This window comes from Populus nigra, chromosome 11 (genome assembly GCF_951802175.1).
Source record: "Populus nigra chromosome 11, ddPopNigr1.1, whole genome shotgun sequence".
Taxonomy (NCBI): Eukaryota; Viridiplantae; Streptophyta; class Magnoliopsida; order Malpighiales; family Salicaceae; genus Populus; species Populus nigra.
This window is the reverse complement of record NC_084862.1, coordinates 581,071-599,337: the sequence shown is the minus strand read 5'-3', so window position 1 is coordinate 599,337 and position 18,267 is coordinate 581,071. Positions and strand designations below refer to the sequence as shown.

General features: G+C 35.5%; 1 protein-coding gene across 3 annotated transcripts; it reads left to right on the top strand.

Annotated features, from left to right (window-relative positions):
• Window positions 1–3,677: 3,677 nt before the first annotated feature.
• Window positions 3,678–5,263, top strand: LOC133668150 (uncharacterized). 3 transcript variants are annotated; one of them, XM_062087885.1, is made up of 4 exons: window positions 3,678–3,838; window positions 4,312–4,434; window positions 4,559–4,729; window positions 4,968–5,263. In XM_062087885.1, exons 1-4 carry the CDS (start codon window positions 3,761–3,763, stop codon window positions 5,064–5,066), a joined length of 471 nt encoding a protein of 156 aa, XP_061943869.1. In that variant the 5' UTR covers window positions 3,678–3,760; the 3' UTR covers window positions 5,067–5,263. The 3 variants fall into 3 exon arrangements, with proteins under 3 accessions (XP_061943869.1, XP_061943868.1, XP_061943870.1); XM_062087884.1 differs by having other exon boundaries at window positions 4,559–4,741; XM_062087886.1 differs by having other exon boundaries at window positions 4,559–4,811.
• The last annotated feature ends 13,004 nt before the right edge of the window (window positions 5,264–18,267 follow it).

Here is an 18,267-nt window from a genome sequence, read left to right as displayed (position 1 = left end):
TGGAAAGTCATCTGATGATATGATCATCGATAATGTCAAAAACTAATTTGACTTGTAAAAAAATCAAAACCACATTAATTTTTTAATTGTTTTAAAAAATTACAAAACTTGGATGTATTGGATTGATTCAAATTAATCTAGATTAGTTTATTTAACTCATGATTTGGATATTGGACCAGATCATAAATTAGATGAAGTTTATTAATTTTAATTAAGATTTAAAAAAAAAACTCAAGCTAGATGACCAGGACCATAAAGCCCTGTAAAGAAATAGAGTTAAGGTTGCAGAGGACAAATTAAGAACAGGGCTAAACGCGTCTGAATTATATTGTTTGGTTGTGATGATTATTGGGCACTCATGTGAATTGATGAAGTATTGATTTGTCCATGCTTGAATGCTGACAAAGCTCTAAAGCAAACCCAGCTGCCAGTTGACACATGACCTGCAAATGACTATCGCAAACAAAATCATACTAAAAAAACTATGCTAAAAAATTGATGCTTCAGATTGTATCAATTATTTTGAAAAGATGGATTTCAAAGTATGGACAATAAAATAATTAATTTCATAAAAAGGGGTTAATTACGTTAAGAAGCAAGAGTCAAGACAGTAATCTAGAGTTCAACTATATGCATATATGCGTATTTTACTGAACTTAAAAAGTTTAAATCATCCTAGTGAAGTTAATTATATTGTACTTAATTTTTTATTTAATAAAATAATAAAAATAATGAAATTCAAATTTATTATAATATTATAAAAAATCATTTTAATTTAAAAAATTAAATTAGTAGGCAAGGTATAATTTAAATAATAGTTCTATATTGATCAACCAAAATAATTAAATTTGGTTTGTTTTATGACCTGGCACAAAGTTTCAAGTAATTGTTGTAGAAATTAATTTGAATTGATATGAGTTAATTAAAATGAATGATATTATTTTAATTTTTTAAAGTTAAAATAATATTATTTTGAAAAAATAAATTTAAAAAATGAAATAATTTTTTTATTAAAACAATTAGATCAAGAATTAATTCATTAGGTAGATCAAATCAAATAAAATTAACTTCAAATTAAATTATTACTTTAAAAAAACCATTGTTTGAACGAACCAGGACTAAATCAATTATATTTCAGGTCGGGTTTAATAACCGTAGCTCAAACTAGTGTATCTGTCATGAGAAATTTCTCTCTGGCAATTTACCTGTAATGTGGAAATTTCACTTGAAGGTTATATAATGTATGCGTGTCATAAAATATTTCAAGATGCATGATTGTAAATGCATGGCATGGAGTTCGTGGACTCACATCATACCCTCCAAATTATTTGGAACAGGGTGAGTTAAGAATTTCCTACAATCTCCCTCAAGTTATGGAGTGCTATTTCCCTCTCCATTTCCAGTTCTTGAAAAAACGACTTTATTTAATTTCTTATATAGCACTTTGTATTACACAAATATTATCATCCACCACATGCAAATTATTAATTAATTGATTGATTTAAGAATTGAAAACACACACACATATACGGCACCAGCCAATGCCACCATGAATTCAAGTACATCAATGATGTGAATTTTCACTTTGGTCTTGGAATTCGATCAATGATTTTTCAACTGCAGGCTGTATTTTTGGCCCATAGAAGTACAGTATGCTCTGGCAATTTTTTCCCCATAATTTTGAATATCATATAATTAGTTTTTGTAAAGACAGTAATTTCCCATATGATTATTCTCGAGATAAATTAAGTTGGTTCAAAAATATCTTAAATATTAAAACAAAATGTATAGCATTATTAATTAAAATTAATATTGTCATCTCATAGAATTGTCCATGATGGGTACAGACAATAATCGAGCACAAAAAACCCTAGAACAACATCCTATCATATATTCACCCAAACAAATAATTCATAAATTTTCATATTTTTTTATGGCTAATAATTAATTGATACATCATCAAGAGATTATTTTCCCAGCTAATAGAGTTGATACTATATTCAACAATAATTCCTTTTTCTATTTCTTTTTCTTTTTCTGTTTTTTGCCTGTGCTGAAAAAGATGGGAGCATGTCATATATATGACAGCACACAGTATACAGTGATATCAAAATCTTTTTATGTTTCCATATGGAGGAATAAAGGCATATGTGCATTTCCATGCCTTGATTGCCATCCGAACCCGAAAGGTTCAAATTTTTTTGGAGTGATAGGAAGGTAGCCAAGAGTGGAGACAGATCAGAGAGAATTATCCTTCCCGTGAGGAAAGCTTGGAGGCATTCACAAAACACAACTGGAACATGCTTTGACGCTTCATTTTTGCTACTTTCGATGGTGTTCGATCACGAGTAGATTCCTTCCTCTCACGTTAACCCCACCACATTACCACTCAAAATCTTTCTCTGTAGTGTATATATATATATATTTTTGATGAGCAATAAATTAAGCCAGGAAATGCCAGAACCAACAAACCAAAGCTACAGGAACAACAAAAACAAGAGCAAAAGCATAGCCCAAGAAATGTATGGTATCCAATCTAGCTCCATGCGAAACATCTCTTCCTTTCCTTTAATTTTCTATGCCTCCTAAATTGTCCCACTCATGATCATCTAACAAATTATAATCATATATACCTCATATATGTATGATTGTGTGTGTAGCTCTTCTCTATACATGTTACATATGTTCTATGTCTTATATATTGAACCATCAAGCTTTTTGCTAGCCCCAACTTTTCATGTAAAGACAGAATCTACTTCCGTAGTTGTTTTGGTTATTGAATCAGATTGTGAATAGTGAAGATGATAATTACTTACCATGAAGAACAAATTACGATGGATATCCTTGAAGGGCTAGATAGATTGGTTTAAATGGATGATCATAGATATACAACGTCGGCATGGATGATCATAGATTGGTTTAAATGGCTGTGTAATGAGGAATTATTTTTAATTAGACAGGGAGAATAATAAGATAATTAAACTCCATATTGTACCTTAAAGACTCTAGAATTTTACATCCTGTGTTCGGTTACCCTCTAAGAATAAAAATGACAGACAAAAACATGTTTGGTTTGAAAAATAAAAAATAAAAAATAAATTTATTTTTTAGAATAATTTTAAAGTAAATTTATATTCTTTCACAAGATATAAAATGTAAGAAAACATAGATTTTTTTTTATTTCAATCGTTATTGTCTATTCTATTTTAAAACAGTAACCAAACTCTATTTCAATATATGATGTTGTAAGAACATGTGTGATGTGATGCTTCAAGAAGGAAAAATATGATGCATCATATAATTATACATAAGTGAGACATGCATGATTAAAATGAAAGTTGATTCCAAAATATATGAAAATTGAAAGCATTCAAAAAATGATTAATCAATGAGTGGTGGGCCAATTTGCAGAGCATGGGCAAGATAAAAAAATGCACACAAGGATGATCCTCCAATGCATACATACGGAAGAGAATTGATCGTTAATATTAAAAATGAAGAGGAAATGGTGAGTTTAAAGTTATAATAACATGGTGTTGGCTCCATGAGATACAGTTGATGATGTTAAGAGAAACAAACTACTAACCTAATTTTAAGTTTTATTTATTTATTATTTTAGTTCATAGCATAGCATGTAAAAAAAACTCCAAGATTACAATTTGGGTTAGCACAATTATTTATTGCGATAAAACTCTGCTTATTTTCCTATTTAAGAAGCCAGTCAGCCACACAAATTTTGAAGGGGGAGAGAGGGGGGTTCATGTTTTCTAGGGAGCAAGAAAGAGAAGCCATGTTTAAGAAGCTTCAACTTCTTCGTTCCATCACCAACTCTCATGCGGTAGTACTACTCTCATAATTTCTTTTACCTACAACAAGTTCTCCTTGGCTTCCTTTGCATGTCCTTTATCTTTGACTTGCTCAAAAGCTTAAAGCTTATACAATATCATCATTATAACCATCTTCTTCTTCTTCTTCTTCTTCTTATCAATTTCTGTTTTTTCCTTATTGTTATCATGATCATATGGTAGAATAACCGTGTGCTACAATTACTTTAAGCTTTCCTATAATCTAATATACATGCTTCTGCTTTTCTATCCTTTGTATAATCAAATAAGCTTTCTAATATATATATTCTGGTATATATATCACTTACAAAACCCACCTTTTTTAACATCCAAATCTCCACTTGACTTTCATTTTTTGAATCATGATAATTCAACAAGCTTCGTTTTAATTTATTTTGATGGTACTTTTGATTACAAATATTGTATGATTCTATATCATTAATTACCCATCTTGTTATATGAGCAGCACGACAAAGCCTCTGTCATATTAGATGCATCGAAGTACATAAAAGACTTGAAGCAAAGGGTAGAAATATTGAATCAAGACATTGCTACAGCTGCAAGCTTTACTGGCGAGAATTTTCCTACGGTATGCTATAAAATTCACCAATAATCTTATGTATGAAGAAATTGTTTGAATGGGATGTGGTTCTTTGCGATTTCTTTCTGGGAAACAGTGTTGTGACTTGGGTTCTCTCTTTAAACATCGACAGATTAGAGTAGAAGAACAAGAGGATGATTTTCTGATTAAGGTATTCACCACAAGGAATTGCCAGGGATTACTTGTATTCATACTGGAAGCTTTTGAAGAGCTCAGCCTTGAGGTTCTCCAAGCTAGGGTTTCTACTTCAGACAGTTTCATTTTAGAAGCTATTGCTGCAAGAGTAAGAGGACAAGTAGAGATTTTTTCTGCTAAACATTTTTATGCACAAGCATATGTTCTCGTGCCCTATCCTCTCACATATGGTGTGTGCAAATATACAGTGATTGCATGTAAAGTTTCTTATGTATATATAGTCAATGAACTGTAGCTCAATTAGAGGTCTCCAATTCGAGCTTCTCTGTAAAATATTTATGAGGTCATGAAGCCAAGGATCACTAATAGATTTGCTGATGTTACAGGAGAATAAAGAAGCTGATGACCATATCGATGCTCAAGTGGTTGAACAAGTAGTACTGCAAGGGATACAAAAATGGATTGAAGTTAGTGAGCAAGAATGAAGCAAAGCAATTGCTAGCTAGTAGCCAACATAGGTTGCTTCATTCATCACATGTGAATCAATGATTTTTCATATGCTGTAGAGAAAATCCAAAGACTGGGCATGCCGTATCGATCATGTATATGTGCATCATGTGAGTCAATCTGTTTTTATGTACAATGAGAAACAAATGGCAACAAAATGTTTTGATTTCTTCTAGTTTTTTTTTTTTTTTTAATTTGGCATTTCTCCTTCAAGTAGCTAGTGATCATCAAAATCTTAAGTGAGTTTCTCTTTATGTAATTTGAAGGCAATTAAGAAAGTGTTTATACTTGGTGTAAAACCATTCTCTAGCTAGAACTTTCTCTACTTGATTCAGCCATGGATGCTTCCTCTCACGGATCAGCCGCAGTACAAGATGACTGTGACGTACGACAGATTCATCGCTCTAAAGGCATGACCACAGAGAACAACATGACCACAGAGAACAACAAATCATGCATCGTGTTCACATAGTTAATTTGAAAATTTAAAAGGTAAGAGTTGGACATGGAAAATTTACCTTCCTTGAAATGGAATTCCAAAAAATTACTATAAAATAAATACAGGGAAACTTAAAAGATCTCCTCCATCTATTAGGTGTGTTTCAATTTGGTCCCTCTCCTCTTGATTTCACTAGTTTACGCTCGGCTTATCAAAATTGGGCTAACTTATTTTCCCCACCATTAGTACTTAGATATTTATTTGTCTCATTAACTCATTAGTTCATATCCATAATTGATGACATATATAAAATTATTAATCCTCTCCACAGGTGGCCCCTACAGTTAATAAAACAGAATAGTTTTAAGTAATGTAAATATAAAATATAAATTACAAAATATTCGGTTGTTTGTTAATGTTTTGGATAAAAAATTTAAGAGATTTTCTTTTATTATTATTTTTTTGTAACAGAGATCTTCTTGTATTTTAAAAGGAAATTTCTTCATATTTTTCTGTCACTTTTTTTCATATATTAGAGTGATTGGATTTGGGATCCACCTTGAATGAACCAAACAAAGTTGATTTTAATGGAAACATATGAAAATAAAAGTACTGATATTATGATATAACATGAAATTTTAATTCAAATTTTCATAATATTTAGGAAAATAATTTTAAAAAAAAGACTATTTGTTAATATACAGAGAACATTCATTATTACAATAAAATATTGAATAAAGGAAACTTCATTCTTGACTTCTACTCTTGAATTTGGCCTTGGAAAAAATTATTCTTTCATCTTTTTTCTTTTTCTTTTTTTCTCTTAACATCTCCTCTTCTTTGGAACATAAATATATTCCATTATACACTTAGCTTAGAAATCTAGTTAACAAAATATATATTCCAAGAATAATGAAACTCAAATGCTTACAACTATGAAGGCGTTTACATTTGATTTCAGCATGTTTACAACTATAATTTCTAAGACAATTATTATTTGACAATGAAGCTGGAATATAATTCATAAACACATGATAATATGACAGGGTTAGGTAAAGAGACCTACTTGAAGAGGAATGTGTGCACCCTAAGTCTTACTCGTAATTTAGATCTTGTTTGTTTGCAAGAAAATTATTTTTTTAGAAAAAATAGTTTTCAAACTTTCTCATGTTTGGTGAGACTACTTTCTTCCAATAAAAACAAAAATAGTCATTTTCTACTAGAAAAGTATTTTCCTCTTTTTAATGTTGAAAACACTTTCCTTGTCTTTACACGCATAATACCTCACACAAATCTCACTTTCTTTGTCTTCATACCAAAAAAGCTCAAATATTTAACTCTCAAGTAATATCATTAACTAATTTGGTTTTTTCATTAATTTAAAAAAACAATTTTGAGGTTTTTAAAAATAAATTTACTTAAAAAAATATTTAACAAGGTTATATATTGATAATATTATATTTAAATTATATCATATATTTATATTTTATAAAATAAGCTATATATATAAATATATGATATTATAAATTCTTTTACCGTATAATTATACATTTTATATCTTATTCTTTTATTGTAAGTGGTCAAATAGTTTCATTCAATGTTATATATATATATGTATATATATATATATATATGTATATATACATATATATATATACATATATATATATATATATAAACTTGAAAAAAAATTAACATCTATAATTTATTTTTCAATTTATTTTCTATGTTATAGTCAAACACTGGAAACTGTTTTTCAACTTATTTTCTATAACACTGTCAAATATAAAAAAATAATCTATTTTTCAGGAATTTACTTTTTAAAATAAACTATTTTCCAGCAAACAAACAAGACCTTAATGGAATAAATATAAAAAGGTAGACACAACATAGTTTGGAAGTTGAGGATAACATTGATTCATTTAGAAGGTAAGGTACCATATCAAAACCTACGTATCAAATATCATGATCATTCATTTCTTTCAGTTTTATATGTTTTCTCTATAGTAAAAATATATATAACCTAATTTTTAACCATTAATTATGGGGCCAAAAGGCTTTCTCATTCTTGAACTTGAACTTGGAAATTTCAACTTTTTTTTTTCTCTTTGTAAGATGCAAAAAAGTAAATCTATTAACATTCCATGGCGACAATGATTGCGCGTTGTTATAATAGGGCTCTTAGGAACGAAACAACGACGAAATTGATGTGTGACGCAATAAACTATTTAACAAATATATTTTAATGTAGCTTTCTTTTTTATTTAAAAACTTAAAATCAATGTCGACATGCTATTTAGATGAAAAATTCCATGATTTAACTAAAAAACATGTCGGTGATATTTAACCTTTTCTTTTCGGTTTTTTATGATATTCTTGAACTAACCTTTACAGTAGAAATAATACACCGTATACCTTAACTGGATTAATATATAAAAAATAAAATAAAATAAAATTAATATTTTATATTTTTTTCAAGTAAAATCAAATCAAATCTGACCCAACTTTTAACAAGAAAGATCAAATAATGAGTTCATTCGTCATGTCAACACCCATTCTAGTTCAACACACAAAACTCAGCTCGTAGTAGTTACCAATCAATAGGTTGTCAGCAACGCTGGGTTTTATAAGAATGCTTTAAGACCGCACAAAAAGATAGCTACAGACCAGAACAAAAACTCATGAAGACATAAACTCCAAACATTTGTCAATTACACGTTTAAAACTGTTTCTGCATGACACTTACAAGTTACAACAGGCTTTGAGCCAACATCAAATGTGCTGCGGGTCAATAAGACACCAAAACTGCCAAGAATCATACCCTCTATGTCTCTTTCTCCTTGGTTAATTTTGACCGGAAAGTTTCTTCTTATACGTACCGCCGACTCCATATCTGTCCATATCGGGGACAAGTTGAACTGAGCAAACACCAGCCACTTTGACATGCAAGAAGTTTGCAGGGCGATCCACTGTACTGGCCGATCTCCGATCATAAGACAGTGCTACGGTGTCAATGTTTAATCATCTGAACAATTTAATTCAGCATCACAAACATTATGGATGACAATGGCTATCTATTATTTTATTTTATTTTATATATTCATTATTTTTTAATATTTATATTTTATTTATTAATCAGGTTTTATGTATCCATTATTCACACACACACACATATATCCAAAAAACCTATTGATTCGGATCGATATCTATAAGGTTTCAATTAAATTGTTATCCGTACATCTTTGGTATTACCCTGGTATTTCGATGAGCAGTCAGAAAGAAGCATATCATATTGGTAAGGTTCATGCTCGAGCAACTTTGTAAATGGTTTGTTAATATCATTGGCGAGAACCGATCGCCATGGTAGAGACAGGGAAACAGAGGCTCTGGCATCACAGATAATTCGCCTGGTTAGTCCTCAGACAAACAACAAATCAGGTGGTGAGAATCTAGCAAAAAAAAAAAGCACGAGTTCAGATGAGAAGTCCTTTACCGCTTTACTGATTTATAGCTATTGCAATGCTTTTACTGATTTGAAAATTCTCTTTCCAGACTTTCCAAGCATTCCTAACTTCATCCAATTGTGCATGAACGCTTGTGTACTTGTGCAAATTCTCAACCCATTCCTTCCAGAGAGGCCTGCGGGGACCAAGAACTTTGAAACTTGAGGTAGCATACATTAGTATAGAACTCATTCACAGCATTGAGAATTCTTCTGATTCGACCATTCTCTCCATTTCAGGCCTTTTTCCTTCATCGGAATTTTGTATCAATGGAAAATCATTGCCCCTCGAAATCAATACCTCAGTTGGAGCAAGGGGTAGGATAATCCGTGAGAACTTTGACAGTGACAACATTATGAGATCTCTTGGAAATATCTCCCGCTTTACAGCCACAGCTTGTTGGTGGGAGGAACCACTGGTGGTGGCTTTGAAACACTCAGAGGGGATAAAACACAAAGTTTTATTACAAGAACACAAGCTTACAAACACAAAAGGCTTACAAATACACACCCTCTCTTTCTCTCTAGTGTTTCTCTCTATTCTCTCTACTCTCCCACACATAATAGCATAAGCTCAGCTTGCTATTTATACACGAATTCAAAACAAGATAATTCAACCTTTCCAAGTGTGAAGGCGGCTGTGGACGGTGGTGTGAAGGCGGCTGGCGGCTGGTCAGTGGCAGCTGGTGGTTGCCTTCCTTGACCATCTAGATTGAGTTTAATATTCAACAAATCTCCCCTTTAAACTCAATCGAGGGATGTCATGCCAAGCATGAACACTTCTCCTTTCAATGCCTTCTCTTTGCTTGTAGCCTTTATCCACTAATTTGGCTTTCGTCTTGTAGACCCTTTTGACACCTATTGCTTTCTTGTTTTCTGGTGGATGAGTCAGCTTCCAGGTATCATTCTTCTCAATGGCATGCATTTCTTCATCCATTGCTTCTATCTTCTCTTCTGTGATAGCTTTGTTGAAGCTAAGTGGGTCATTATCTGCAAAGAAACAAAATAGAGTTGTATCTTCGATGACTTGCGTGGCATCGTACAACTCGTCAAGATTTCTCATCCTTCTTGGTCCTTCTGACGATGAGGATGTTGCTGCTGGTGTTGATGATGATGATGCTCCTGGTGTGTTCCTCCTGTTGAACACAGGGAATCTGTGTACCGGACTTTGTGGTTCAGCTGCTGGCATAATCACCGGACTTTGTGGTTCAGCTGCTGGCACAATTGGTTCTTCGACAAGTACTGTTGGTACTTCTTCACCTTCAAGGATCAAATCAATGTTGATCCATTTGACTGCTTCTTTATCATCATTCCATTCCCAAGATTTATCTTCTTCAAAGATAACATCTCTACTCATAATCACCTTCTTCGTGATGGGATTATACAACTTGTATCCCATCCTTCTTTCACCATATCCGACAAAGATGCATTTCTCGCTTTTATCATCAAGCTTTCTCCTTCTTGCATTTGGGATCTTTGCATATGCTACACAACCAAAGACTCGTAGATGAGTAACACTTGGTTTGTGACCACTCCATGCTTCTTCTGGAATGACTCCTTGCAAACTTCTGGTTGGGCAGCGATTCAGTAGATACACTGCACATGATACAGCTTCAGCCCAGTATTGCTTGGGCAACTTCTTTGCTTTGAGCAGACTTCTTGCCATGTCAAGAATCGTGCGATTCTTCCTTTCAGCTACACCATTTAGCTGTGGTGTATACGCAGGTGTTGTCTGATGTCTGATGCCTTGTTGTGTACAATAGGCTTCAAAGTCATTTGCTGTATATTCTCCACCTTGATCAGATCTCACTGTTCTGATCACGTAGTCACTTTGCTTCTCCACAATTGCTTTAAAATCTTTAAAACAATTGAATACTTCTGACTTCCTCTTCAGAAAGTATATCCACGTCTTTCTACTAAAATCATCAATAAAAGTGAGGAAGTACCTATTCTGTCCAGTCGACATAGGCGTAATTGGGCCACACACATCTGTGTGTACTAACTCCAGTGGCCTCTTTGCTCTCCAGTTGACTTCTTTAGCAAAACTGGATCTGTGATGTTTGCTAAGGACACAACTCTCACAGACTTCATCTGGATGATCAATGTGGGGCAAACCTTTGACCATCTTCTTGCTTGCTAGCATCTTCAGACTTGTGAAATTCAGATGTCCAAGCCTCGGGTGCCAAAGCCATTCTTCACTATTAGTGATGGCACTCAAACACCTTGCTGCATCATACTGGATGTTCAAAGGAAACATCCTATTCTTGGACATTTTCACATAGGCCATTAATCTCCAATTGTTGTCTCTAATTGTCAGATGACAATTCTTCGAGTAAAAAGTATATCCTCTCTCCAAAAGTTGACCTAAGCTGATCAGGTTCTGCTTTATGGCTGGGACATAATAGACATTGGCGATGTGGCTGGAATCGCCGTTCTTCAACTTAATTGGGATGCTGCCTTTACCTTTGAATGGAACCTTTATGGTATCTCCAAAAGTAACTAGACCTTGCTTGGTCTCATCTAGATCACTAAATAACTCTCGGTAGCCGCACATGTGATTGCTGGCTCCAGTATCTATATACCATATATTCTCCTGTTTCTCGCTAAGTTCTTGTTGGACAAGAAATGCAGCTTCTTCTCTGTCATCCTTCTCTGCATAGTTGGCTTGCACACGTATCTCCAACGGAGCTTTCCTTTGACATTCAGTGCTATAGTGCCCAAATTGATTGCACCTATAACACTGGATATTTCTCTTATCACGGTTATTGTAACCGCCTCCTCTTCCTCTAGGAGTGAATGCTTGTTGTCTTTGGCCTCCTCTGGTGGTATTTCTGCCACCTCTTCCTCTGAAGCTTGTATTCCAAGAACCTCTTCCTTGTAATCTCTGGAATCCTCTTATGGATTGTTGACTTCCTGCTTGAGTGGTATATCCACTTGTTGAAGTCTCCCCTTGCTTATATCTGTCCTTGAGAGACAACTTTGCTTGTAAGGCATGCTCAATGCCCTTATCTCCATTTCTCTTTACAATCTTCTGCTCATGAGCTTGCAAAGAACTCATAAGCTCATCAACTGTTAACTTGTCCACTTCTTTGGACTCTTCAATAGCGACAACAACAAAATCAAATTTTGGATCTAGGGATCTCAAAATTTTCTCAGTAATTCGAGAATCGACGATGGCTTCTCCATTTCTCCTCATCTGATTGACTATCACCATAATTCTTGTGTGATAATCAGAAATAGACTCTGAGGACTTCATTTGCAATAACTCAAATTCACCTCGCAAAGATTGAAGACGAATCTTCTTGATTCTGTCGGCACCTTTGTATTTTTGTTGGAGAGCCTCCCATATGTCTTTTGATGTTTCAGCGGAAGCTATGATCTCGAATGTATCTTCATCAAGACCTTGGTAGATGATGGTCTTTGCTTTGTTGTCCTTCTTTCTGTTGACTTTCAGGGCTTGCTTCTGTGCCTCTTGTAAAGCATCTTCTTCTTCTTTGGACTCTGGTTCATCATAACCATAGTGTACAATCTCCAAACACTCTTGTGAACCAAGGAATGCCTTTAATCTGATGCACCAACTATCATAGTTGTCTTTGGTCAGCTTCGGGATGAGTGTTTGTGTACTTTCTGTAGTCATTTTGCTCTTTTAATGACTATATCTCCTTCTGGGAGTTGAATTTGGCAAAACGGACACTGTAGATCGATCCGGAATGGTCGAAATAGTCGGGAACCGGTCTGACTTTGTAGAAATCAGGTCAGACAATGGGTGAACCGGTCCAAAAACCAATTCTGGGCGTCGGGCGGTTCGCTGGGTTGAACCGGGAATATTCTTTGGAATATTCTATCGGCTCGGCTTCGGCTAATAACGGCTCGGCTTGAAAAGGGAATATTCTTCGGCTCGGCTGGAGGCTTGGCTCTGTGCGGCTTAAACGGCTCAAATATGGCGCGCGTGGACGTCACTCGTCTTCTTCCTCTGGCGCGCGTGGGTGCGACTGGGCTACAGTTACCGGAACTTCAGGAGGCGCGTGTGGATCACCCCGGTGTCCGATTGAGCTGATTTTTGCGGCAGTGAGTTCGTATGGATGAGCTCTACACGGTGGAATGATCAAAACTTGTTTTTTACAACTTTGAAAATTCAGCTATCCCAGAAAATACTTCTGTTTTCTGACGAACGGGGCTCTGATACCAATTGTTGGTGGGAGGAACCACTGGTGGTGGCTTTGAAACACTCAGAGGGGATAAAACACAAAGTTTTATTACAAGAACACAAGCTTACAAACACAAAAAGCTTACAAATACACACCCTCTCTTTCTCTCTAGTGTTTCTCTCTATTCTCTCTACTCTCCCACACATAATAGCATAAGCTCAGCTTGCTATTTATACACGAATTCAAAACAAGATAATTCAACCTTTCCAAGTGTGAAGGCGGCTGTGGACGGTGGTGTGAAGGCGGCTGGCGGCTGGTCAGTGGCAGCTGGTGGTTGCCTTCCTTGACCATCTAGATTGAGTTTAATATTCAGCACAGCTGTCCCGACCATTTTGCAGATAACAATTATGTTATAGAATATGTGAAACATCAGTGAATGTCGAGAGATAACAATAAGCTTTGTTTTCTTAAATTTCCTCTTCAACGAAGAAGCAGAGATGTTATAGGTGTAAAAATTTCAAGAAAGCATGGAATCAACCATTCTGTATTGTATACATTAGAAAAATAAAAATGCTAGGATGGACAAGAAAAGGATAAGGTCTGAATGGTTGTGTGCATTAATAAGATAGATAACAGTCCCTGAACTATATTGCAAATCAGATTCAACTCTATAGTGTATCAATCTGGTATGAAACACTGAGATGAAATGCTCCATGTTAAGTAATGGTGAATTATGAAATTGAGATGAGCATAATGGGTTCCTTGGGGGTTTCCTGGAATTTCTTCAAGTACAGCTAAGCTCAACCAAGCTTCAAAATCTGAAACTGGATGACATAAGCACCTGTTCTGGCAGTCTCATCAGGTTCATGTAGCCATCTTGAAGAGCTATATTCGAGCTTTTCGGTCCTTCAAAATATCCCCATTCAGATAAAAAAAAATGCTGGATTCCATAAAGTTCTGGCTCAGTTTCACATGATCCAATGAACTCATTCCATCAATTCCCAAATTTTCTTCATCGTCACTTTCACTACTTTCCTCGGATCCAGAAGCTGATGTTCCACCAGATAATCTTGCTCACTTTGACACGCGGCCATTTTTTGCGGGGAATTTTCTCTGATACTCGGACCTTAGTACTGTATAATAATGAAAAGCATGGTCTCCCTACAAATTGCATTCGAATCACAACCGCAATTAACAACATAAAAAATGAACTCAGGCATAATTTATATGGACGATACTATCTTGATCTTAGGCTCTTCTGAACTGCATGGCATTTACATGCAATGAAATGACAGAAAAGAATGTTTCAACATATATAGCTCTGAGAAGAGGGTATAAATCTTCCGAATCAATCACACCTATAATCACAATTGTCTCCCGCACAGCAATTCGTAACCTCGAACACCATCCAAAATCGTAAAACACCATATGAAAGAACCATACCATGTATGATTGCTATGCCAACATTTCCATGCACACTACTGGAATCAAAATAAATAGCAAAGCCAACAAAGTAGTGTCTAGAGTACTGAAATATCAAGGAAAACCACACTGCCACCTCATGTAAGCTATTATTGCAGGATTCATGACCGCATGAAGGAAGATCACGTGAATTATTATTGCATGATCAACTCATGCAACAGCAGGATTCATGACAGTATAAATCAATAATTATTGCAAGCTACAATCAAGAATTAATCATTGTAAAGCTAGGATCGGTTTCTTGTATTTTTCCTATTACTATAGCTAGAATCAGGGATCAGCTAGAATTAGGGATTTGGTTTCTATTCTTTCCTTTATAAGTCTTCCATACTTAGCATTCTGTATCTTGTATATACGTTCTGCAATTTGAATGAATAAAGCAAAATTCAAAACTTTTGTCTTCTCCTTTATGGTATCAGAGCGTTTCAATCTCTAACGAGTATCGTTCCTAAATCTTCAACATTTCTTCTTCCGCATCCATCAATTCAACCCCTGACCAAATCATCACTATCAATTCTGCTACTACCATCAATGAAAAACTTACAGCCTCCACCTTTCCACAATGGAGAGCACAGTTTGAAGCCTTACTTATTGGCTATGATCTCATGAATTTTGTTACTTGTGATCTCCAGTGTCCTGCAATTGATACTGAAAACTCTGTTGTCTCTAAAGTTGCAAACTCTCGCTGGATTCGGCAAGATAAATTGATTCTTCATGCACTGCTAGCCTCAACATCCACCACCATCACACCTCTGCTTGCTTCTTGCAAAACCTCATATGAAGCTTGGAACAAACTAACACGTTTGTATGCAGGAAAATCACGCACCCGTGCGATGCAGTTGAAGGAGGATCTCACCCTCAATCATCGTGGCAGTAGGACTGTCACTGAATTTCTCCAGGCGATTAAACTTACAGCTGATGAACTTGCCAGGATTGATCATCCTGTTACTGATAATGATCTGACTCTTTATGTTTTAAATAGACTGGGTCCAGACTTTAGGGAAATTGCTGCACCAATACGAGCCAGAGAACATCCCATTCGGTTTGAGGAGCTACATGATTTGTTAATTGGCCATGAAAGTTATCTTCGTTGGTTGGAACAACAAACCATGCAGCCGCTAGTTTCAACAGCAAATTTTACTCAACGAAGGCACTTCCCTGCTGGAAATAATGGACAGCGTTTTTACTCTAAAAACCGTGACAGCACCAAACGAAACACATACAATTCAGGTTTTCGCAAATATAAACCTAAGTGTCAGCTATGTGATTAGTTGGGTCACACGGCTAAAACCTGTTCCAAAAACAATTCATCTGATTTTTCTGCAAATTGTGCTGCATCCTCTAAAAGCAAGGATTCGAAATGGCTAGTGGATTCGGCAGCCTCTCACAATATGACGACTAATCTTTCAAATCTATCTATTCATTCTGAATATGATGGTACAGATGAAGTAGTGCTTGGTGATGGATCAAGTTTGCAAGTATCTCATACTGGGTCATTATCGTTCATCTCTCCCAACCGTATTTTTCATTTGAAAGACACTCTATGTGTTCCTGAAATTAAAAAAAAAAATTAATTTATGTTCATCACTTTACCAAACAAAATAATGTCTATCTTGAGTTTCATCCCTCTTATTTTCTTGTGAAGGATCGAATCACGGGGGTGACACTACTAAAAGGTGCATGTGAGGATGGTATGTACCCTTTGCTGGAAATAATCACTATGGCTTCCAAACCTGCTATTGCTTATGTTCATGAACGCACAACAACAGATGGATGGCACAAACGACTTGGTCATCCATCTTCCAAAATTGCTCAACATCTTATCCGTACTTTTTCCTTACCTGTCAGAAAAACAAAAGAAAATTCATCTCTTTGTGTCTCATGTTCTCACAATAAAACCCATCAACAAACATTTCAATCTCATGGTTTTGTTAGTACAATACCCCTCGAATACATTTATACTGATGTTTGGGGTCCGGCTCATGACACTGGTATTGATGGTTCAAAATATTACATTATTTTTGTTGACCACTATACTAAATATATATGGCTTTATCCTATGTCCCATAAATCATGTGTTCACACTATCTTTCCTCAATTTCGAAATCTTGTGGAAAACATGTTCAACACCAAAATCAAAAGTCTATATTCTAACAATGGAGGTGAATACATTGCTCTTAAAAATTATTTATCTGTTCATGGCATTGGTCATTATACCACTGCTCCCCACACCTCACAACAAAATGGAATATCTGAAAGACGACATCGACACCTTGTTGAAACAGGTCTTACTCTTCTCACCGGTGCCCAAATGCCTCTTTCCTATTGGCCTTATGCATTTCAAGCTGCAACATATTTGATCAATCGTATGCCAACCTCAACTCTGAATAACAAAACACCCTTCGAATTTCTTTTCCATCAAAATCCCAACTACATGAAACTAAAGCAGTTTAGGTGTCTTTGCTATCCTTTGACCAGACCCTACAATACACATAAACTTCAAACCAAAGCCGTGTCATGTGTCTTCGTGGGTTACTCTTTAACCCAAAATGCTTATTTGTGTCTAGATCTTCTCAGCAGAAAAGTATATCACTCCAGACATGTGCTCTTTGATGAGACTGTCTTTCCCATGGCTCAAACTAATACTTGTTCTTTTGTAAAATCTCAATTTGCAACCAGTGCTCTCGGTTCTTCTCACCCGGTTGCCATAAGTCTGCCATTGTTATATCCTGCACAACCATCAGCATCAATTGCTTCTGCACTGGGTACCGCTGCTCCTTCATCACCTTTGGTAGCTTAACCTCCAACGTCAGTTCCCTCACAGGTACGTTCTCCTGCTCAAACTGAAACTTGTCAGTTCCCTCACAGGTACGTTCTCCTGCTCAAACTGAAACTTTCTCTGAAAATTTAATTGTTAGTCATGCACCTGTGGTACTTCCTACTGCTGAACCTCGTCCCCATCATATGGTCACTCGATCTATGAACAACATCTATAAGCCTAAAAGCTTGTTCATGGTTACCAAACATCCATTACCTCCATCTTTGGAACCTACATCGGTGACTCAGGCCTTAACTGACCCTTAGTGGCGTGCTGCAATGTCCTCAGAGCTTACAGCTCTTATGCGCCATGATACATGGCATCTGGTACCACCTCTCAAGGGATGCAACATTATTAGATGCAAGTGGGTATTTCGGGTTAAAAGGCTTGCTAACTGCTCAATTGACAGATTTAAAGCCAGACTAGTGGCCAAAGGTTTCAACCAAGACCCGATTTGGATTATACTCAGACTTTTAGTCCTGTAGTAAAACCAGTGACTATTCGCACTATTTTATTAGTTGTTGTGATGCATGGATGGCCTCTCCATCAGTTAGACGTAAAGAATGCATTTTTCCATGGCAATCTCACAGAAGAAGTATACATGTCTCAGCCTCCTGGGTTTCGGGACCAATCTTCACCATATTCTGTTTGTTGTCTTAAGAAGGCAATCTATGGCCTTAAACAAGCACCACGTGCTTGGTATACTGCACTTAAACAAGCTCTTCTGGAATTTGGTTTTGTCAATACCAAGTCTGATTCTTCATTATTTGTCTATACTGTTGCGTCCACT

What these genes read in the sequence shown, in the direction of transcription:
- LOC133668150 (XM_062087884.1), top strand. Translation starts at nt 3,761, where the DNA reads ATGTTTTCTAGGGAGCAAGAAAGAGAAGCCATGTTTAAGAAGCTTCAA. An exon ending in CCATCACCAACTCTCATGCG is followed by an intron (nt 3,839 to 4,311) that starts GTAGTACTACTC and finishes TTATATGAGCAG; the next exon opens with CACGACAAAGCCTCTGTCAT. An exon ending in CTGGCGAGAATTTTCCTACG is followed by an intron (nt 4,435 to 4,558) that starts GTATGCTATAAA and finishes AAACATCGACAG; the next exon opens with ATTAGAGTAGAAGAACAAGA.